Here is a 25085-nt window from a genome sequence, read left to right on the forward strand (position 1 = left end):
GACAACTCATGGGGCCCCCGGGCAATAGGGGATCATGGGGCCCCTGTATCCTTGCCCAAACTCAAAAAAGCCTTTGAAAAAGGTACCAGGGGCATCTCATGGGGCCCCCTACTGACCCCGGGCAGTGCCCCTGTACATATCATCACAATGACTTCGTACATCCAGGCGGATTATACCGCGTTGTTTTCAGGACATCGGGCTTTCATTTGGTGGTGAATGGTAATGGATATCTCCGGACTTTAATTATCAAAGGAAAACTGGCCCAAAACAGTAAAAAAAAAATATTATTTTTTTTTAAAATGTAGCTTCTTGTTACTACCATAACCGACCGCCACAGAACGACCCGAAATCCATTCTCCCGCTCCCGACGATCGCAGCGATACCATAGATGTGGATGTTGTCTGTACCCGGAGTACGGCCCGGATATAATAGGGAGCATTTTTATTTATTTATTTTACCTAAAAACACACCGACACCAAGTAAAAAAAAATCCTGACCTTTGACCCTGACCTTTGACCCTGACCCAAACACTAACCCTTGCACTGAACTAGATCAAACCTTCATCTAGATATTTTTTCTTTATTTTTTAATATTTCTTAGTTTTTATTTTTTTTTGTTAAACATTTGTTTCCCTCTATGCCAGAAGTGAGAGAGATACAATGTATAATGGGATGTATATAATGATACAATGTATAATAGGATGTATATAATGATACAATGTATAATAGGATGTATATAATGATACAATGTATAATAGGATGTATATAATGATACAATGTATAATGGGATGTATATAATGTTACAATGTATAATATAATGTATATAATGATACAATGTATAATATGATGTATATAATGATACAATGTATAATATGATGTATATAATGATACAATGTATAATGGGATGTATATAATGATACAATGTATAATAGGATGTATATAATGATACAATGTATAATGGAATGTATATAATGATACAATGTATAATGGGATGTATATAATGATACAATGTATAATATGATGTATATAATGATACAATGTATAATATGATGTATATAATGATACAATGTATAATGGAATGTATATAATGATACAGTGTATAATAGGATGTATATAATGATACAATGTATAATATAATGTATATAATGATACAATGTATAATATGATGTATATAATGATACAATGTATAATGGAATGTATATAATGATACAATGTATAATATAATGTATATAATGATACAATGTATATAATGATACAATGTATAATGGGATGTATATAATGATACAATGTATAATGGGATGTATATAATGATACAATGTATAATGGGATGTATATAATGATACAATGTATAATATGATGTATAAAATGATACAATGTATAATGGGATGTATATAATGATACAATGTATAATAGGATGTATATAATGATACAATGTATAATGGAATGTATATTAAAAAAAAAAAAAAAAAACATACAAAGCTCAATAGCTGCACTTCACATTTCACACCCAGCTGAAGGAGTTGGCAGAATAGCCCCTCCCCCATCCTGTACTCTACACCTTCAGACAGAGGCGGTCTCATAGTTAGAAGGCGGAGCTGGACTCTGAAATCTCTCTAAAATCACTCGTGGCACATGTTTTTAATATAGGGTAACTCCTCCCACTCCCAGCGGGATATCCCTTGTACAACTCCTCCCACTCCCAGCAGGATATCCCTTGTACAACTCCTCCCACTCCCAGCGGAATATCCCTTGTACAACTCCTCCCACTCCCAGCGGGATATTCCCTGTACAACTCCTCCCACTCCCAGCGGGATATCCCCTGTACAACTCCTCCCACTCCCAGCGGGATATCCCCTGTACAACTCCTCCCACTCCCAGCGGGATATCCCCTGTACAACTCCTCCCACTCCCAGCGGGATATCCCCTGTATAACTCCTCCCACTCCCCCGCAGGATATCTGTATAACTCCTCCCAGAAGGGATATTCCCTATATAGCCAGCAAGGAGTGGGAGGAGCTATATAGGGGAGGTGCCTACAGCTGGAAGTGGGAGGGGTTATATAGGGGGAGGTCCCTGCAGCTTTCTCTTTTGTTGTGGCCAATCAGCTAATGATCCGGCATTGCGGAATATTTTTTATAAATGAATTTATGGAAATGATCCCAAATCATCAGAATTTTCATTAATCGATCCTTTGTGCCGAATCGCGCAGAGCCGCAAGGTGTCTGATTGGCTCACACCAAAACTGGAGAGGAAAATTAGATCCAATCAGCTGATGGCTGGAATGAATGGTGACCAATAGATGAAGAGCGGAGTAGCGGGGGGGAGGAGCATGTAGAGATATCAGAGCTGCCATCACTGTCTGTACAAATCTCCTCTCCCATCGAACGTCTTCCCAGCCGCCAGGATCGCTCTGCGGGTTTCTATTCAGAGGGATGGTGGAGCCTCCAGTATTCATTCCAGACACAAAACCTCTCCGGACCACAACACCGACCGTGTTCAGCAGAGCGGGGGTTAGTCCACGTCCCCGTATCACTGCAACCGGTCCGAGGTGACTACAACTCCCAGCAATCCCTGAGGTCTTCCACCAACCAACTGCAGCCAAATCAGTATGGAGGTCACAACCTTCCTCAGCCTCAATCCTGCAAAAACTGCACTCATTATATTCCCCCTTCTCCCTGGCCTCCATCCCTCCCCAGCCTCCACTCAGTGCCCTCTACCGGCCTCATTTCAGTATCCTCTGCCCCTCTCCACCGGCCTCTGCCAATCCCTCCACTGGCCTCCATTCAGTGTCCTCCACCCCCCTCTGCCAATCCCTCCACTGGCCTCCATTCAGTGTCCTCCACCCCTCTCTGCCAATCCCTCCACTGGCCTCCACTCAGTGTCCTCCATCCCTCTCTGCCAATCCCTCCACTCAGTGTCCCCCACCCCTCTCTGCCATCCCTCCCCAGCCTCCACTTAGTGCCCTCCACCTGTCTCCATTCAGTGTCCTCAACCCCTCTCTGCCAATCCCTCCACTGGCCTCCATTCAGTGTCCTCCACCCCCCTCTGCCAATCCCTCCACCTGTCTCCATTCAGTGTCCTCAACCCCTCTCTGCCAATCCCTCCACTGGCCTCCATTCAGTGTCCTCCATCCCTCTCTGCCAATCCCTCCACTGGCCTCCATTCAGTGTCCTCAACCCCTCTCTGCCAATCCCTCCACTGGCCTCCATTCAGTGTCCTCCACCCATCTCTGCCAATCCCTCCCCAGCCTCCACTTAGTGCCCTCCACCTGTCTCCATTCAGTGTCCTCTGCCCCTTTCCACCAATCCCTCTGCCGGCCTCCATTCAGTGTCCTCCACCCATCTCTGCCATCTCTCCACTGATCCCTCCCCAGCCTCCACTAAGTGCTCTCCACCCCTTTCTGCCAATCCCTCCATCGGCCTCCATTCCAGGTCCTCCACCCCTCTCTGCCAATCCCTCCATCGGCCTCCATTCCAGGTCCTCCACCCCTCTCTGCCAATCCCTCCATCGGCCTCTATTCCAGGTACTCCAACCCTCTCTGCCAATCCCTCCATCGGCCTCCATTCCAGGTACTCCACCCCTCTCTGCCAATCCCTCCATCGGCCTCCGTTTCAGTTCCTCCACCTCTCTCTGCCAATCCCTCCATTGGCCTCCATTCCAGGTCCTCCACCCCTCTCTGCCAATCCCTCCATCGGCCTCCATTCCAGGTCCTCCACCCCTCTCTGCCAATCCCTCCATCGGCCTCCATTCCAGTGTCCTCCACCCCTCTCTGCCAATCCCTCCATCGGCCTCCATTCCAGGTACTCCACCCCCCTCTGCCAATCCCTCCATCGGCCTCCATTCCAGGTACTCCACCCCTCTCTCTCCCTGACCTCCTCCATAAAGTCTCCACCACCTCCGTGTGATATGTAAACATTCCTGAATACGTTCCTCCATCTCTGATTGGCTGAATAGACGCCATTTGTGGCCCGGACTGTGGCTCTGACGGTGCCGTCACTGACTGACCCAGGGATTGGGCTGCTGCCTGGAGGCCGCTCCTCGCGTAGACTTGGAATATTTGGAGCGCCCGTCTGCTGGCCGAGGAGGTGGCACCCATGGAGAACAGTCGCTGCCCCGGGAATGCCAGCCGCGATCCTCCGAAACCCGGAACACCCGGCAGGGAACCCCTGAAGAAGGGAGTCTTCCCTCCCGAAACGCGTTGGCTGATGTAATTGGTGGATTCTCAAAGAACGGCTCAATCTGCCATCAAACGTGCGTTTGTGAGGACAGCGGGAGCTTCTTTCCTCTTCTTCCCAGCCTGTGATTGGACAGTGAAAGAAGCAGCACAGTGCTGAGATCATGTCTCTGTCCCTCTGCTCTCTCCTCCTGTCAGCGTGCCCCAGGTCCGCCCACAAGTACTTCATAGATCTCACCGACGGTGCTACTTCCCCCCTTCCAGTATGAGCTCTGCTGTACAGGGGACTTCAAGATGCAGAGATCACATTCTGGGACTAACATTAGGGAATAGAAATGATCGATGTATTAATAGGAGAACGACAAACCGGCGGCTTCCGGAGCTGCTGAGAGATCCCAATGTCAGCGTCCTGTATACACCCCACCTGCATTGTGGGAACCATTACCGCCCCCCATCACACCAATGGTACTCCTAGCACTGGCGACTCTGTGCCTTCCTCTGATTGGACAGTAAAGGAGGGGCGGCATAAAACATGAAGCCATCTCTCTGCTCTCCCCTCCTGTAGGCGGGATCCTGCTGCCTCAATACAACAAACGGACAGAGCGGAGCAATCCAACCCATCCGATTGGCCGAGGAATCCTCCACCCATAACATTGTGACCACTGACAGGTGAAGGAAGAATGAGGATCACAATGACATCTGAAGGGGGGTGGTAAATATTAGGTGGCAAGGGAACATGTTGTCCCTGAAGTGGATGTATTGACTGTAAGAACGATCCTACACACACAGCCGAGTACGGGAAGAACGATCCTACACACACAGCTGAGTCCGGGAAGGAAGAACGATCCTACACACACAGCTGAGTCCGGGAAGGAAGAACGATCCTACACACACAGCTGAGTCCGGGAAGAACGATCCTACACACACAGCTGAGTCCGGGAAGAACGATCCTACACACACAGCTGAGTCCGGGAAGGAAGAACGATCCTACACACACAGCTGAGTCCGGGAACAACGATCCTACACACACAGCTGAGTCCGGGAAGGAAGAACGATCCTACACACACAGCTGAGTCCGGGAAGAACGATCCTACACACACAGCTGAGTCCGGGAAGAACGATCCTACACACACAGCTGAGTCCGGGAAGGAAGAACGATCCTACACACACAGCTGAGTCCGGGAAGAACGATCCTACACACACAGCTGAGTCCGGGAAGGAAGAACGATCCTACACACACAGCTGAGTCCGGGAAGGAAGAACGATCCTACACACACAGCTGAGTCCGGGAAGAACGATCCTACACACACAGCTGAGTCCGGGAAGAACGATCCTACACACACAGCTGAGTCCGGGAAGGAAGAACGATCCTACACACACAGCTGAGTCCGGGAAGGAAGAACGATCCTACACACACAGCTGAGTACGGGAAGGAAGAACGATCCTACACACACAGCTGAGTCCGGGAAGAACGATCCTACACACACAGCTGAGTCCGGGAAGGAAGAACGATCCTACACACACAGCTGAGTCCGGGAAGGAAGAACGATCCTACACACACAGCTGAGTCCGGGAAGGAAGAACGATCCTACACACACAGCTGAGTCCGGGAAGAACGATCCTACACACACAGCTGAGTCCGGGAAGGAAGAACGATCCTACACACACAGCTGAGTCCGGGAAGAACGATCCTACACACACAGCTGAGTCCGGGAAGGAAGAACGATCCTACACACACAGCTGAGTCCAGGAAGAACGATCCTACACACACAGCTGAGTCCGGGAAGGAAGAACGATCCTACACACACAGCTGAGTCCGGGAAGGAAGAACGATCCTACACACACAGCTGAGTCCGGGAAGAACGATCCTACACACACAGCTGAGTCCGGGAAGGAAGAACGATCCTACACACACAGCTGAGTCCGGGAAGGAAGAACGATCCTACACACACAGCTGAGTCCAGGAAGAACGATCCTACACACACAGCTGAGTCCGGGAAGGAAGAACGATCCTACACACACAGCTGAGTCCGGGAAGGAAGAACGATCCTACACACACAGCTGAGTCCAGGAAGAACGATCCTACACACACAGCTGAGTCCGGGAAGGAAGAACGATCCTACACACACAGCTGAGTACGGGAAGAACGATCCTACACACACAGCTGAGTCCGGGAAGGAAGAACGATCCTACACACACAGCTGAGTCCGGGAAGGAAGAACGATCCTACACACACAGCTGAGTACGGGAAGAACGATCCTACACACACAGCTGAGTCCGGGAAGGAAGAACGATCCTACACACACAGCTGAGTCCGGGAAGAACGATCCTACACACACAGCTGAGTCCGGGAAGGAAGAACGATCCTACACACACAGCTGAGTCCGGGAAGGAAGAACGATCCTACACACACAGCTGAGTCCGGGAAGAACGATCCTACACACACAGCTGAGTCCGGGAAGGAAGAACGATCCTACACACACAGCTGAGTCCGGGAAGGAAGAACGATCCTACACACACAGCTGAGTCCGGGAAGGAAGAACGATCCTACACACACAGCTGAGTCCGGGAAGGAAGAACGATCCTACACACACAGCTGAGTCCGGGAAGAACGATCCTACACACACAGCTGAGTCCGGGAAGGAAGAACGATCCTACACACACAGCTGAGTCCGGGAAGGAAGAACGATCCTACACACACAGCTGAGTCCGGGAAGGAAGAACGATCCTACACACACAGCTGAGTCCGGGAAGAACGATCCTACACACACAGCTGAGTCCGGGAAGGAAGAACGATCCTACACACACAGCTGAGTCCGGGAAGGAAGAACGATCCTACACACACAGCTGAGTCCGGGAAGAACAATCCTACACACACAGCTGAGTCCGGGAAGAACAATCCTACACACACAGCTGAGTCCGGGAAGGAAGAACGATCCTACACACACAGCTGAGTCCGGGAAGGAAGAACGATCCTACACACACAGCTGAGTCCGGGAAGGAAGAACGATCCTACACACACAGCTGAGTCCGGGAAGGAAGAACGATCCTACACACACAGCTGAGTCCGGGAAGGAAGAACGATCCTACACACACAGCTGAGTCCGGGAAGGAAGAACGATCCTACACACACAGCTGAGTCCGGGAGGAACGATCCTACACACACAGCTGAGTCCGGGAAGAACGATCCTACACACACAGCTGAGTCCGGGAAGGAAGAACGATCCTACACACACAGCTGAGTCCGGGAAGGAAGAACGATCCTACACACACAGCTGAGTCCGGGAAGGAAGAACGATCCTACACACACAGCTGAGTCCGGGAAGAACGATCCTACACACACAGCTGAGTCCAGGAAGGAAGAACGATCCTACACACACAGCTGAGTCTGGGAAGAACGATCCTACACACACAGCTGAGTCCGGGAAGAACGATCCTACACACACAGCTGAGTCCGGGAAGAACGATCCTACACACACAGCTGAGTCCGGGAAGGAAGAACGATCCTACACACACAGCTGAGTCCGGGAAGGAAGAACGATCCTACACACACAGCTGAGTCCGGGAAGGAAGAACGATCCTACACACACAGCTGAGTCCGGGAAGGAAGAACGATCCTACACACACAGCTGAGTCCGGGAAGAACGATCCTACACACACAGCTGAGTCCGGGAAGGAAGAACGATCCTACACACACAGCTGAGTCCGGGAAGGAAGAACGATCCTACACACACAGCTGAGTCCGGGAAGAACAATCCTACACACACAGCTGAGTCCGGGAAGAACAATCCTACACACACAGCTGAGTCCGGGAAGGAAGAACGATCCTACACACACAGCTGAGTCCGGGAAGGAAGAACGATCCTACACACACAGCTGAGTCCGGGAAGGAAGAACGATCCTACACACACAGCTGAGTCCGGGAAGGAAGAACGATCCTACACACACAGCTGAGTCCGGGAAGGAAGAACGATCCTACACACACAGCTGAGTCCGGGAGGAACGATCCTACACACACAGCTGAGTCCGGGAAGAACGATCCTACACACACAGCTGAGTCCGGGAAGGAAGAACGATCCTACACACACAGCTGAGTCCGGGAAGGAAGAACGATCCTACACACACAGCTGAGTCCGGGAAGGAAGAACGATCCTACACACACAGCTGAGTCCGGGAAGAACGATCCTACACACACAGCTGAGTCCAGGAAGGAAGAACGATCCTACACACACAGCTGAGTCTGGGAAGAACGATCCTACACACACAGCTGAGTCCGGGAAGAACGATCCTACACACACAGCTGAGTCCGGGAAGAACGATCCTACACACACAGCTGAGTCCGGGAAGGAAGAACGATCCTACACACACAGCTGAGTCCGGGAAGGAAGAACGATCCTACACACACAGCTGAGTCCGGGAAGGAAGAACGATCCTACACACACAGCTGAGTCCGGGAAGGAAGAACGATCCTACACACACAGCTGAGTCCGGGAAGGAAGAACGATCCTACACACACAGCTGAGTCCGGGAAGGAAGAACGATCCTACACACACAGCTGAGTCCGGGAAGAACGATCCTACACACACAGCTGAGTCCGGGAAGGAAGAACGATCCTACACACACAGCTGAGTCCGGGAAGAACGATCCTACACACACAGCTGAGTCCGGGAAGGAAGAACGATCCTACACACACAGCTGAGTCCGGGAAGGAAGAACGATCCTACACACACAGCTGAGTCCGGGAAGGAAGAACGATCCTACACACACAGCTGAGTACGGGAAGAACGATCCTACACACACAGCTGAGTCCGGGAAGAACGATCCTACACACACAGCTGAGTCCGGGAAGGAAGAACGATCCTACACACACAGCTGAGTCCGGGAAGGAAGAACGATCCTACACACACAGCTGAGTCCGGGAAGGAAGAACGATCCTACACACACAGCTGAGTCCGGGAAGGAAGAACGATCCTACACACACAGCTGAGTCCGGGAAGGAAGAACGATCCTACACACACAGCTGAGTCCGGGAAGGAAGAACGATCCTACACACACAGCTGAGTCCGGGAAGGAAGAACGATCCTACACACACAGCTGAGTCCGGGAAGGAAGAACGATCCTACACACACAGCTGAGTCCGGGAAGAACGATCCTACACACACAGCTGAGTCCGGGAAGGAAGAACGATCCTACACACACAGCTGAGTCCGGGAAGAACGATCCTACACACACAGCTGAGTCCGGGAAGAACGATCCTACACACACAGCTGAGTCCGGGAAGGAAGAACGATCCTACACACACAGCTGAGTCCGGGAAGAACGATCCTACACACACAGCTGAGTCCGGGAAGAACGATCCTACACACACAGCTGAGTCCGGGAAGGAAGAACGATCCTACACACACAGCTGAGTCCGGGAAGGAAGAACGATCCTACACACACAGCTGAGTCCGGGAAGGAAGAACGATCCTACACACACAGCTGAGTCCGGGAAGAACGATCCTACACACACAGCTGAGTCCAGGAAGGAAGAACGATCCTACACACACAGCTGAGTCTGGGAAGAACGATCCTACACACACAGCTGAGTCCGGGAAGAACGATCCTACACACACAGCTGAGTCCGGGAAGAACGATCCTACACACACAGCTGAGTCCGGGAAGGAAGAACGATCCTACACACACAGCTGAGTCCGGGAAGGAAGAACGATCCTACACACACAGCTGAGTCCGGGAAGGAAGAACGATCCTACACACACAGCTGAGTCCGGGAAGAACGATCCTACACACACAGCTGAGTCCGGGAAGGAAGAACGATCCTACACACACAGCTGAGTCCGGGAAGAACGATCCTACACACACAGCTGAGTCCGGGAAGGAAGAACGATCCTACACACACAGCTGAGTCCGGGAAGAACAATCCTACACACACAGCTGAGTCCGGGAAGAACAATCCTACACACACAGCTGAGTCCGGGAAGAACGATCCTACACACACAGCTGAGTCCGGGAAGGAAGAACGATCCTACACACACAGCTGAGTCCGGGAAGGAAGAACGATCCTACACACACAGCTGAGTCCGGGAAGAACGATCCTACACACACAGCTGAGTCCGGGAAGAACGATCCTACACACACAGCTGAGTCCGGGAAGGAAGAACGATCCTACACACACAGCTGAGTCCGGGAAGAACGATCCTACACACACAGCTGAGTCCGGGAAGAACGATCATACACACACAGCTGAGTCAGGGAAGGAAGAACGATCCTACACACACAGCTGAGTCCGGGAAGGAAGAACGATCCTACACACACAGCTGAGTCCGGGAAGGAAGAACGATCCTACACACACAGCTGAGTCCGGGAAGAACGATCCTACACACACAGCTGAGTCCGGGAAGGAAGAACGATCCTACACACACAGCTGAGTACGGGAAGGAAGAACGATCCTACACACACAGCTGAGTCCGGGAAAGGTCACAGTGACAGGGCAGACAGAAAAGCCTCCCCCCTGAAGTGACAGTCCCCCCTCCCCCCCACAGTGACAGTTCCCCCTCCCCCTCCCCGCAGTGACAGTTCCCCCATACACCCCTCTTACCCCGGCGGGATTTGGGCGAGCTCCTCTTGCCGCGGTGGCTGGCCGCCCTCTCCTCCTCCAGGGCAGCTGCTATCTCCGGGTTGTCTTCTCCATTGTACCAGACCAGCAGCTCCTCTCCCGGCTCAATTGGCTGGAAGAATTAGAGAGACAAACACCAATCAGAGGCCGGCTTGTTAGTGGAGAAAATGGGAGCGATGCGAGGCGGAGGGCGTGGAGCGAGGAGCGACTCTAAGCAGCTGTACTCTGCACCAGCAACATATTTCCCAACCGCCTGACTCACCAAACAGGAAGAGCAGATTCAGCCTGCAGGAGCGGAGGAGGGGAGGAGGGCGAGGAGGAGGGGAGGAGGGCGAGGAGGAGGAGGGGGAGGGGGTCACACAGCAAATGGAAGCCAACAATCCCTCTGCTGGAAGGAGGACTGCATGATGGGAGACGCAACGCCACGCATGGCACAGCACCGCCCGTCCTGATTGGTTGGAGAGGCCGTCACTCACAGCGCCACTGCCTGAGAGTCTATAAATGGCAGGAATTAGGGGGGGTCCCTGAACTATAGGGGGGTCCCTGTACTATGGGGGGGTCCCTGATCTATAGGGGGGTCCCTGAACTATGGGGGGGTGTCCCTGAACTATGGGGGGGTGTCCCTGAACTATGGGGGGGTCCTTGAATTATGGGGGTCCCTGAATTATGGGGGTCCCTGAATTATGGGGGGGTGTCCCTGGACTATGGGGGGGTCCTTGAATTATGGGGGTCCCTGAATTATGGGGGTCCCTGAATTATGGGGGGGGGGTCCCTGAACTATGGGGGGGTCCTTGAATTATGGGGGGTACCTGAATTATGGGGGGGTCCCTGAACTATGGGGGGTCCCTGAATTATGGGGGGTCCCTGGACTATGGGGGGGTCCCTGGACTATGGGAGGGTCCCTGAATTACGGGAGGGTCCCTGAACTATGGGGGGGGGGTCTCTGAACTATGGGGGGTCCCTGAATTATGGGGGGGTCCCTGAATTATGGGGGGGTCCCTGAACTATGGGGGGTCCCTGAACTATGGGGGGTCCCTGAACTATGGGGGGTCCCTGAATTACGGGGGGGTCCCTGGACTATGGGGGGTCCCTGAACTATGGGGGGGTCCCTGAATTACGGGGGGGTCCCTGGACTATGGGGGGTCCCTGAACTATGGGGGGGTCCCTGAATTACGGGGGGGGTCCCTGAACTATGGGGGGCTCCCCAAATCGCCTTCTCCTGCAGTCACGTTGCTGATTTCAAAGGGTTTAGCTGCGTTTGCCGGGTCACATGCATGTGGGGCTCATTCACACGGGCAGAACACGGCTGCGTTTAGATACGGGGAGCAGAACGGTTTATACAAATCCCTAGAATGATCGATCGGCCGAGTCCACCTATCAGGTCGTGCGTCGTGTTCAGTCATACATGAAAAACGGACGCAGCTGCAGATTTTACTGACGTACACGTAAACGTGAGGCCCTTGGTGAACATATCACACGGCAGCCTCCCTTCACACGTGTAGACGCAGGATACTTCCCGCCCGTGTGAATGGCCGTTACACGAATCTACGCATGCCTGGCCGTATTTAGATGCGTTCACATGCGTTTAGCGGCATTTCGATGCCTTTACACAGGTTTCTTACATCCAGCTGTACTCATTTGCGTGCGTTTATACGGGTTCACGTGTGTTCAGCCGTGTTAGGTCCCGTTTAGGGCCGTGTTCACACCTACGCACTTTGCATTCGATCCGTTTCTGCACATGCGTTTTTCGATGCATTTCGGCCAACTTGTTGGTGGGCAGATTAAAAGCACAAAACACATCAAGCATGCGTCAAAAAAGCAGCGCTTGCGTTTTATAGGCGGTTCTATTGAACTAAAAACACAAACTGCTGCGGTAAAAAGTCCCCGACCCAAAAAAACGCCCGCAAAAAAAATGCATAGATGTGAACGTGATCCACAGAAAATGATGATAAATGTGCCGCACTGCGTTCCTGCAAAATGCACAAAACGCAGAGGTGTGAATGCGGCCAAAATGCGTTTACGCAGGCTTACAAGTGTTCCTCAATGTTTTGATGCGCTTGCATGCAGTTATGCGTGTTCACATGCGTTTTGTCACGGTTCCATCCATTGTCATGCGTGTCGAGAATGTATTTGATCCTGGACGCACATAATTCTGTTCGCTCGCGGTGCAGCCAGACGGGCCGGAATGTGAACGCACAGCGAGGTGACGCCATTCGTTGGTTATTTACACGTATGTGCTCAGAATTGTCCTCTACACGCACATCTGCCACGGACAGGGAGGAGGACACTGATAAAGTCCTGCGTCTCATTGCAGTTCTTTGATTCTGAACCCGCCCCTCCAGGGGGCGGAGTTTATATCAGTTTGGACTTCATTATACAATGGATCTGTGGATATGGAGCCCTCCAGTGGTCACTTATTGTTCGGAATCAATCACGATGCTTCTCCCTTCTTTGTCCCATCTCAGTGCTGCTGATCTTCTGCAGCCTCTCTGCAGCCACTTCCTGTCTCCATGACCTCCAGTGATGGTGGCATGACATTTCTCAAGGGGTTCCTGATGGTGACAACAGAGAACCATGTCTGGGTCATGTGTGATGAACACGCCAACTTGTAGTCTCCATGGGAAGCCCTTGTGTCAGGGTGACAACACAGGAGCAGAACTGGAAGACAGGAACAGAGCGTAGCCACCCCATAACAGGATGTGACCTTCATGGCAGGATCACCAGGGGGTATTTCAATGGAATGTGAATGAATCCCCAGCAATGGGATATTATGGGATGTATAGTGAGTGGCCATTCTCACAGCTTACTAAAATTCCCAGGAATGTCTTTAATCCACTGACAGGATCACGCAAGATGACCGCAATGGAAGGATCCCGCCAGATGGGGACCATGGAAGGATCCTACTGGTTGGGGGATGATGGAAGGATCCCATCAGATGAGGGAGGATGGAAGGATTCCACCAGATGAAGGTAATGGAAGGATCCCATCAGATGAGGGTAATGGAAGGATTCCACCAGATGACAGTAATGGAAGGATTCCACCAGATGAGGGAGGATGGAAGGATTCCACCAGATGAGGGTAATGGAAGGATTCCACCAGATGACAGTAATGGAAGGATTCCACCAGATGAGGGAGGATGGAAGGATTCCACCAGATGACAGAAATGGAAGGATCCCACCATATGGTGACCATGGAAGGATCCTACTGGATGTTGGATGAAGCAAGGATCCCACCAGATGAGGGTAATGGAAGGATCCTACTAGATGGGGAATGGTGGAACGATCCCACTGGATAAGGGAGGATGGAAGGATCCCAGCAGATGACAGTAATGGAAGGATGCCACTGGATGGGGATCATGGAAGGATCCCCCAGATGGGGCCAATGGAAGGATCCCAATGGATGGGGGAAGATGGAAGGATACAGCAATATGGGGACCATGGAAGGATCCCACCAGATGAGGGTAACGTAAGGATCCCACTGGAAGAAGGTAATGGAAGAATTCCACCAGAAAGGAAAGATCCCGTCGCATGAAGGATGATGGTAGGGTCCCGCCGGATGGAGACCATGGAAGGATCCCGCCGGATGGAGACCATGGAAGGATCCCGCCGGATGGAGACCATGGAAGGATCCCGCCGGATGGAGACCATGGAAGGATCTCGCCGGAAGGGGACCATGGAAGGATCTCGCCGGATGGGGACCATGGAAGGATCTCGCCGGAAGGGGACCATGGAAGGATCTCGCCGGATGGGGACCATGGAAGGATCTCGCCGGAAGGGGACCATGGAAGGATCTCGCCGGATGGGGACCATGGAAGGATCTCGCCGGATGGGGACCATGGAAGGATCCCGCAGGATGGGGACCATGGAAGGATCCCGCAGGATGGGGACCATGGATGTATCCCGCAGGATGGGGACCATGGATGGATCCCGCAGGATGGGGACCATGGAAGGATCCCGCAGGATGGGGGATGAAGCAAGGATCCTGCCACCGGGGGGGGGGGGGGAAATGCAAGGATCCTGCCAGATGAGCATAATGGAAGGATCCTGTGAGATGGGGACCATGGAATAATCCTATCAGATGAGGGTAATAGAAAGATCCTACTGGATGGGGAATGGTGCAAAGATCATACTGGATAAGGGAGGATGGAAGGATCCCAGCAGATGACAGTAATGGAAGGATGCCGTTGGATGGGGACCATGGAAGAATCCTGCCAGATGAGGGTAATGGAAGGATCCCCCCCGCATGGGGGATGAAGGAAGGATCCCGCAAAATGGGGACCATGGAAGGATCCCGCAAAATGGGGACCATGGAAGGATCCTGCCGGATGAGGGTAACGGAAGGATCTCACTGGATGAAGCTAATGGATGAGTCCCACCGGATGGGGGATGAAGGAAAGATCCCGCCAGATGGGGACCATGGAGGGATCCCGCCAGATGGGGACCATGGAGGGATCCCGCCAGATGGGGACCATGGAGGGATCCCGCCAGATGGGGACCATGGAGGGATCCCGCCAGATGGGGACCATGGAGGGATCCCGCCAGATGGAGACCATGGAGGGATCCCGCCAGATGGAGACCATGGAGGGATCCCGCCAGATGGAGACCATGGAGGGATCCCGCCAGATGGAGACCATGGAGGGATCCCGCCAGATGGAGACCATGGAGGGATCCCGCCAGATGGAGACCATGGAGGGATCCCGCCAGATGGAGACCATGGAGGGATCCCGCCAGATGGAGACCATGGAGGGATCCCGCCAGATGGAGACCATGGAGGGATCCCGCCAGATGGAGACCATGGATGGATCCCGCCAGATGGAGACCATGGAGGGATCCCGCCAGATGGAGACCATGGAGGGATCCCGCCAGATGGAGACCATGGAGGGATCCCGCCAGATGGAGACCATGGAGGGATACCGCCAGATGGGGACCATGGAGGGATACCGCCAGATGGGGACCATGGAAGAATCCTGCCAGTGGAGGGTAATGGAAGGATCCCGCTAGATGACAGTAATAGAAGGATCCCACTGGATGGGGACCAAGGAAGAATCCTGCCAGATGAGGGTGATAGGGGATGAAGGAAGGATCCCGCCAGTTGGGGGACCATGAAAGGATCCTGCCAGATGGGGACCATGGAAGGATCCCGCCAGATGGGGACCATGGAAGGATCCCGCCAGATGGGGACCATGGAAGGATCCCGCCAGATGGGGACCATGGAAGAATCCTTGCAGATGAGGGTGATAGGGGATGAAGGAAGGATCCCGCTGGTTGGGGGACCATGGAAGGATCCCGTCAGATGAAGGTAATGGAAGGATCCCGTCAGATGAAATTAATGGAAGGATCCCGTCAGATGAAGGTAATGGAAGGATCCCGTCAGATGAAGGTAATGGAAGGATCCCGTCAGATGAAGGTAATGGAAGGATCCTGCCAGGTGAGGGTGATAGGGGAAGAAGGAAGGATCCCGCTGGTTGGGGGACCACGGAAGGATCCCGCCAGATGAGTCTGTAGGACGGGGACAGCAGAGAACATCATTTGAACCAGGAGAAGTCAAGACCTGAGGATCTGCCAGAAGTACAATCTACTCCTAGAGCTGCCCCCTACACCTTGTGAATTCCTGATGGTTCCCAATGAATCCCCAGAGATTCACTCATCGACTTCCTCCTCTCCAACATCCACTGAAAAATCAAAGCAGCTGGGCGGAAAATTGACAGCCAAAAACAACTAAATCCAACTAGATGTACCATCCAATCGGATGTAGCTGCAGTTTATTTTTTTGCTATCCAGTGGGGCCAGCTGTCAGAATACAATAGGCCCAGCAGGTGATTGGTCCATCTGGGCTGTATAGTGTGGATGAAGGAATCGGTTTGTTTTTTTCATTTGGCCCCTGAGATCAAGGCACGGTTGGCCTGTCCTGCTGTGAGCTGACAACACAGTATATTTCTGTAGGCGAGTGGTGTCAGCCCTGCCCAGTCTTTTGTGTAACTACTCAGCCACTCCCTCCAAGATCTGTACAGCACAGAGGGCAGTCAGTCTGTAGGTCACGGCACCAACTAGAAGATTCTAGATAAGGCAGGAAGTGTGCAGCTGGCAGCTCTGGATTTATGGCAGGATCAACAGCAATTGCTTTTAACACTTATCCAACAGATCATTTTCGGGGTGTCCAGTAATTGTAGGGTGAGATCATTCTCGGGGTGTCCAGGCATTGTAGGGTGATGGGCAGATGTCCCCCAGGGTTCGGAAACGTCTGGCCATCCTTCATCGGGGACCCCTATTTGTTCTCCTCTTAAGAGACACGCAGTCAATAGGAGGAGGAGGAGGGAGGAGAATCCATTCACTCACAGATTTTCCCCTCCGCCCACAGACACTGGTACAGGTGTGACATCACTCCCCTCCTCCGCCCACTGACACTGGTACAGGTGTGACATCACTCCCCTCCTCCGCACAGACACTGGTACAGGTGTGACATCACTCCCCTCCTCCGCACAGACACTGGTACAGGTGTGACATCACTCCCCTCCTCCGCACACAGACACTGGTACAGGTATGACATCACTCCCCTCCTCCGCACAGACACTGGTACAGGTGTGACATCACTCCCCTCCTCCGCCCACTGACACTGGTACAGGTGTGACATCACTCCCCTCCTCCGCACAGACACTGGTACAGGTGTGACATCACTCCCCTCCTCCGCACAGACACTGGTACAGGTGTGACATCACTCCCCTCCTCCGCACAGACACTGGTACAGGTGTGACATCACTCCCCTCCTCCGCACAGACACTGGTACAGGTGTGACATCACTCCCCTCCTCCGCCCACAGACAGACACTGGTACAGGTGTGACATCACTCCCCTCCTCCGCCCACAGACAGACACTGGTACAGGTGTGACATCACTCCCCTCCTCCGCACACAGACACTGGTACAGGTGTGACATCACTCCCCTCCTCCGCATACAGAAACTGGTACAGGTGTGACATCACTCCCCTCCTCCGCACACAGACACTGGTACAGGTGTGACATCACTCCCCTCCTCTGCACACAGACACTGGTACAGGTATGACATCACTCCCCTCCTCCGCCCACAGACACTGGTACAGGTGTGACATCACTCCCCTCCTCCGCCCACAGACACTGGTACAGGTGTGACATCACTCCCCTCCTCTGCACACAGACACTGGTACAGGTGTGACATCACTCCCCTCCTCCGCACACAGACACTGGTACAGGTGTGACATCACTCCCCTCCTCCGCCCACAGACACTGGTACAGGTGTGACATCACTCCCCTCCTCTGCACACAGACACTGGTACAGGTATGACATCACTCCCCTCCTCCGCACACAGACACTGGTACAGGTGTGACATCACTCCCCTCCTCTGCACACAGACACTGGTACAGGTGTGACATCACTCCCCTCCTCCGCACACAGACACTGGTACAGGTGTGACATCACTCCCCTCCTCCGCACACAGACACTGGTACAGGTGTGACATCACTCCCCTCCTCTTCACACAGACACTGGTACAGGTATGACATCACTCCCCTCTGCCAGGTGTGACATCACTCCCATCCGCTCACAGACACTGGTACAGGTATGACATCACTCCCCTCTGCCAGGTGTGACATCACTCCCATCCGCTCACAGACACTGGTACAGGTATGACATCACTCCCCTCCGCCCACAGACACTGGTACAGGTATGACATCACTCCCCTCCGCCCACAGACACTGGTACAGGTGTGACATCACTCCCCTCCGCCCACAGACACTGGTACAGGTATGACATCACTCCCCTCCGCCCACAGACACTGGTACAGGTATGACATCACTCCCCTCCGCCCACAGACACTGGTACAGGTGTGACATCACTCCCCTCCTCTGCCCACTGACACTGGTACAGGTATGACATCACTCCCCTCCGCCCACAGACACTGGTACAGGTGTGACATCACTCCCCTCCGCCCACAGACACTGGTACAGGTATGACATCACTCCCCTCCGCCCACAGACACTGGTACAGGTATGACATCACTCCCCTCCGCCCACAGACACTGGTACAGGTGTGACATCACTCCCCCCCTCCGCTCACACTGGTACAGGTGTGACATCACTCCCCTCCTCCGCCCACAGACACTGGTACAGGTATGACATCACTCCCCTCCGCCCACAGACACTGGTACAGGTGTGACATCACTCCCCTCCGCCCACAGACACTGGTACAGGTATGACATCACTCCCCTCCGCCCACAGACACTGGTACAGGTATGACATCACTCCCCTCCGCCCACAGACAGACACTGGTACAGGTATGACATCACTCCCCTCCGCCCACAGACAGACACTGGTACAGGTATGACATCACTCCCCTCCGCCCACAGACACTGGTACAGGTGTGACATCACTCCCCTCCGCCCACAGACACTGGTACAGGTATGACATCACTCCCCTCTGCCCACAGACACTGGTACAGGTGTGACATCACTCCCCTCCGCCCACAGACACTGGTACAGGTATGACATCACTCCCCTCTGCCAGGTGTGACATCACTCCCATCCGCTCACAGACACTGGTACAGGTATGACATCACTCCCCTCCTCTGCCCACTGACACTGGTACAGGTGTGACATCACTCCCCTCCTCCGCCCACAGACACTGGTACAGGTATGACATCACTCCCCTCCGCCCACAGACACTGGTACAGGTGTGACATCACTCCCCTCCGCCCACAGACACTGGTACAGGTATGACATCACTCCCCTCTGCCAGGTATGACATCACTCCCCTCCGCCCACAGACACTGGTACAGGTGTGACATCACTCCCCTCTGCCCAGACACTGGTACAGGTATGACATCACTCCCCTCCGCCCACAGACACTGGTACAGGTGTGACATCACTCCCTTCCACCCACAGACACTGGTACAGGTGTGACATCACTCCCCTCCGCCCACAGACACTGGTACAGGTATGACATCACTCCCCTCCGCCCACAGACACTGGTACAGGTGTGACATCACTCCCCTCCGCCCACAGACACTGGTACAGGTATGACATCACTCCCCTCCACCCACAGACAGACACTGGTACAGGTATGACATCACTCCCCTCTGCCCACAGACACTGGTACAGGTGTGACATCACTCCCCTCCGCCCAGACACTGGTACAGGTATGACATCACTCCCCTCCGCCCAGACACTGGTACAGGTGTGACATCACTCCCTTCCGCCCACAGACACTGGTACAGGTATGACATCACTCCCCTCTGCCCAGACACTGGTACAGGTGTGACATCACTCCCCTCTGCCCAGACACTGGTACAGGTATGACATCACTCCCCTCCGCCCACAGACACTGGTACAGGTATGACATCACTCCCCTCTGCCCAGACACTGGTACAGGTATGACATCACTCCCCTCCGCCCACAGACACTGGTACAGGTGTGACATCACTCCCCTCCGCCCACAGACACTGGTACAGGTGTGACATCACTCCCCTCTGCCCACAGACACTGGTACAGGTATGACATCACTCCCCTCCGCCCAGACACTGGTACAGGTGTGACATCACTCCCCTCTGCCCAGACACTGGTACAGGTGTGACATCACTCCCCTCTGCCCAGACACTGGTACAGGTGTGACATCACTCCCCTCTGCCCAGACACTGGTACAGGTATGACATCACTCCCCTCCGCCCACAGACACTGGTACAGGTATGACATCACTCCCCTCTGCCCAGACACTGGTACAGGTGTGACATCACTCCCCTCTGCCCAGACACTGGTACAGGTATGACATCACTCCCCTCCGCCCACAGACACTGGTACAGGTGTGACATCACTCCCCTCTGCCCAGACACAGGTACAGGTGTGACATCACTCCCCTCTGCCCAGACACTGGTACAGGTGTGACATCACTCCCCTCTGCCCAGACACTGGTACAGGTATGACATCACTCCCCTCTGCCCAGACACTGGTACAGGTGTGACATCACTCCCCTCTGCCCAGACACTGGTACAGGTATGACATCACTCCCCTCTGCCCAGACACAGGCACCAGAGGCTCTACATTCCTGTTTTGTTGGTTTATTTGGTGTATTTGTCAGATTTGGACATAGCGGGATTACGCCGTATATATGCAGTTCAGGAGACGGTCACATGACATGATCCAGGCTGCCATCTACAGCTGAATGAAGTGAGGACGGGAAGAGGTGACCTTGGGGATGGCCGTCTTATAGGAGCCGCGAGCTGCAGGGTTGTGATTGGCATCCTAAGTACAGACACTGCAGATGGTTCAATCCCCCACACCGGATGGACACACAAATCTCCCCCCACCCCACCCCCGGCATCCACTACAAATGTTTTACTACCAGGAGGTTACATTATAGGATTTTAATTGCCAAATATGGACTTTGAGCGCTCATGGAGATCCTTAATGTCAAAGATTAACCGCCGTCCATCAAAGAAGAATGAACAGAATGAATCACAAAAAGCAAAGACAACCTGATCCTCCGACTGCACCAAACACAACCAAACTGTCCGAGAACCCCAAAACATGTCCGTCCCCTCCATACACCCCCCCCCCCCGACTTCCATACAGCACTGGCTGCACCGAACACAACCAAACTGTCCGAGAACCCCAAAACATGTCCGCCCCCTCCATACACCCCCCCCCCCCGACTTCCATACAGCACTGGCTGCACCGAACACAACCAAACTGTCCGAGAACCCCAAAACATGTCCGCCCCTTCTATACACCCCCCCCCCCCGACTTCCATACAGCACTGGCTGCACCGAACACAACCAAACTGTCCGAGAACCCCAAAACATGTCCGCCCCCTCCATACACCCCCCCCCCCCGACTTCCATACAGCACTGGCTGCACCGATCACAACCAAACTGCCCGAGAACCCCAAAACATGTCCGTCCCTTCTATACACCCCCCCCCCCCAACTTCCATACAGCACTGGCTGCGCCAAACACAACCAAACTCCCCGAGAACCCCAAAACATGTCCGTCCCTTCTATACACCCCCCCCCCCCCCCGACTTCCATACAACACTGGCTGCACCGAACACAACCAAACTGTCCGAGAACCCCAAAACATGTCCGTCCTTTCTATACACCCCCCCCGACTTCCATACAACACTGGCTGCACCAAACACAACCAAACTCCCCGAGAACCCCAAAACATGTTTGTGCTTTCTATAGACACCCCCCAACTTCCATACAGCACTGGCTGCACTGAACACAACCAAACTTCGAGGACCCCAAAACATGTCCGTCCTTTCTATACACCCCCCCCCCCGACTTCCATACAGTGCTGGCTGCACTGAACACAACCAAACTGTCCGAGAACCCCAAAACATGTCCGTCCCTTCTATACACCCCCCCCCCCCCACTGACTTCCATACAGCACTGGCTGCACCAAACACAACAAAACTCCCCGAGAACCCCAAAACATGTCCGTCCTTTCTATACACCCCCCCCCCCCCCCCGACTTCCATACAGCACTGGCTGCACCGAACACAACCAAACTCCGAGGACCCCAAAACATGTCCGTCCCTTCTATACACCCCCTCCCCCCCCCCCCGACTTTCATACAGCACTGGCTGCACCGAACACAACCAAACTCCCCGAGAACCCCAAAACATGTCCGTCCCTTCTATACACCCCCCCCCCCCACTGACTTCCATACAGCACTGGCTGCACTGAACACAACCAAACTCCCCGAGAACCCCAAAACATGTCTGTCCCTTCTATACACCCCCCCCCCCCCCCGACTTCCATACAGCACTGGCTGCACCGATCACAACCAAACTCCCCGAGAACCCCAAAACATGTCCGTCCCTTCTTTACACCCCCCCCCCCCCTTCCATACAGCACTGGCTGCACAAAGAAACACTGAAAGTAGCAGAGGTACTGTCCTTACAAAGCAAAAGGAAAAGATTCTGGCCGGAGTTGGTCTTTAACACAGACATACATTAGCAAGGAACGGACAATGCTCAATTCTGGGTCGGCATTTCCACCAAATCAGATCCCCATAGAGAGGTCTCCTACCTTCAGGGTTTTGTAGTAGATGGCCCGGTTAATCTCCAGAGGGTAGAGGTTCTGCTCCTTTGTGGAACGCGCCCAATTTATATAGCGCAGCCAGTTTCCTTTGTGGGGGTCGGTGGCATCGACACACATCCAGCCCAGGTTGGGGTAATACACCTAAAAGACAGAAAAGTTCATCTCTGGCTGGAGCACACACTCCACACACAGCTAAGTCATCAGCTTCAATGGCAGGTAAGGACATTTAGGATGAAAGAAGCGCACAGATGGCGGGTTCAGAGCTGCACAAGCAATTAAGATGGGTATTGATAGAGCAATCGAGATCACCGGACACACAAACCAGCAATTTGCTAGCAATTTCAAACACTTCCAATCTGCTTTTCATCCAAAACATCGAATGGATTAAGGTGAGCGATCAACATCCCAGCCTTGGAAATGAGAAAATGCAACTGGTGGACGGCCTCCATCTGCCTGAATGTTGATGCAAAATGGAGAACGTTGACCCTACATGGGGCCATTTTTCAGTCAATGTCATCCACAAGGATTTGCAGATCTGATGGAAGCTGAGCGATTATCCCGCAGAATCAGGTGGATTGTGAAGTGGAATCTGGGCGGTGAACGGTCTCAGTACAACCCGATAAAACCTAACTCTAACCCTACGGCAGGGTTTGATCTGCTCAGTTCCATGGAAGGATTAGTTCCACCAATTGCCCCGTGTATGGCCAGAGGCCTCCCTTTATCGGAATGTTTAGAGCCAGTCTTGTTTTCTTGCCATCTATGACCCGCTCAGGAGAGTCACCTCCATTGTTGGTCCCATCGCTGACAATCAACTGCAGGGGATTTCCCATCACTATGGACAGATTCCCACTCACTTCCTGTGTTGTCACCGAGACAGGAAGTGAGGAGAAATCTCCCTCATTGAACAGAGACGCCAATAAAATCCTGACCGACCTTCGAAATGTTTCTGACTCTAACACAAGAGAGTTTATCCCTGCAATACAATCCCCCCAAACTGTTCAATGGATCTGTACAATGACCCGCCATATTTCCCATAATCCCCCACACACCAGAATTTAATAACAGGGTGAGGGTCTCTTTCATATCCAGTCCCTAATGCACTGCAAACTGCTGGTAACCTTACATGCTTCAGGCACTGGGAGCTTTTCTAGTTCCCTTGTGAGAGAACAGGCAGAGATACGTCCTCAGGAGAGCATGGTGTCCAATAGACAGGCAGAACAGTGGTGTCACCCCCTGGCTGTATAGTGTAGCAGGAATAAGTGACCACAAGGCTGTCTGAAGGGAATTACGAATGTTTTGGCCCGATTATATCAGAAGCGTATTGACCCGTATTTGGCTCCATCTGGTTGGTGGCTTGTTGGACGGACTGTAGAATTTGGGGCGACCTCTCTCACCGTGTGTGTCAGAGCTGCATGCGGCACTCGTAAAGCATGCCACCCATCTGGTACTGTCCAGCAGTTAAGCATGCTGGGTAAAAAAAAAATGATCTTCCAATGAATGGACTACAACCCTAAAACCACCAACACTGGGGGGTCTCTTTATAGAAGAAGTTACACAGCCACTCATCCAGTGAATCTGCATCTACCATTGGCTACATTTACTTGCCGATTTCCCTCTACTGTTCTCTAGAATTGTTACATTGTTTTTCTTGTTACAAAGATGTATTTATTTCCTATACTCTTCAGCTCCATCTAGTGGCCGTAATTAGGAATTTTTATACCGCCCATAAAAGAACATTGCAGAAGGATACATTTATTTATTTTATTACAGGTACTTGTAAAGCACCATCAATGTACTCCGCGCTTCACATATATATTGCATATTTACATCAGGCCCCGCCCCCGAGGAGCGTACAATCTAAGGTCCCTAATTCACATTCACACATACTAGGGCCATTTTAGACAGGATCCAATTAACCTCCCAGCATGTCTTTTGGAGTGTGGGAGGAAACTGAGTACCCGGAGGAAACCCACACAGGCACAGAGAGGACATGCAAACTCCAGGCAGGTGGTGCTATAGTTGGGATTCGGACCAACAACCCCAGTGCTGCCAGGCGGAAGTGCTAACCATTTAGCCACTGTGCTGCCTAAAGAACATTCATTTTTTCCAAGTCGAGCAGAAGGATTGTACTGGCATTCACTGGGTGAATGGCTTTGCAAATTTTTCAATAAATAGACCCCTAAATGTCTCATGTATGTTGGTTCCACCCCAAAGATAAGTTTCTGGTCCTCACA

The 25085-nt window shown here is 52.8% G+C and overlaps 1 protein-coding gene across 4 annotated transcripts in view; it reads right to left on the minus strand.

The window, feature by feature from the left end:
• Positions 1-25085, minus strand: part of PRDM2 (PR/SET domain 2) — a 110815-nt gene that overhangs the window by 32725 nt on the left and 53005 nt on the right. For 2 of the 4 annotated variants that reach the window (XM_089663143.1, XM_089663144.1), the window contains 2 exons: positions 22840-22992; positions 10771-10900 (listed from right to left, as the gene is read on the minus strand). In XM_089663143.1, coding sequence (XP_089519269.1) covers positions 10771-10900; positions 22840-22992 — 283 coding nt within the window. Of the gene's footprint in view, positions 1-10770; positions 10901-11050; positions 11184-22839; positions 22993-25085 lie in introns of those variants that run through there. The other 2 variants (XM_089663145.1, XM_089663146.1) reach the window with 2 other exon arrangements.

The sequence above is a fragment of the Staurois parvus genome, unplaced genomic scaffold (genome assembly GCF_062004578.1).
Source record: "Staurois parvus isolate SC_StPar_1 unplaced genomic scaffold, SC_StPar_1.0 ptg001633l, whole genome shotgun sequence".
NCBI lineage: Eukaryota > Metazoa > Chordata > Amphibia > Anura > Ranidae > Staurois > Staurois parvus.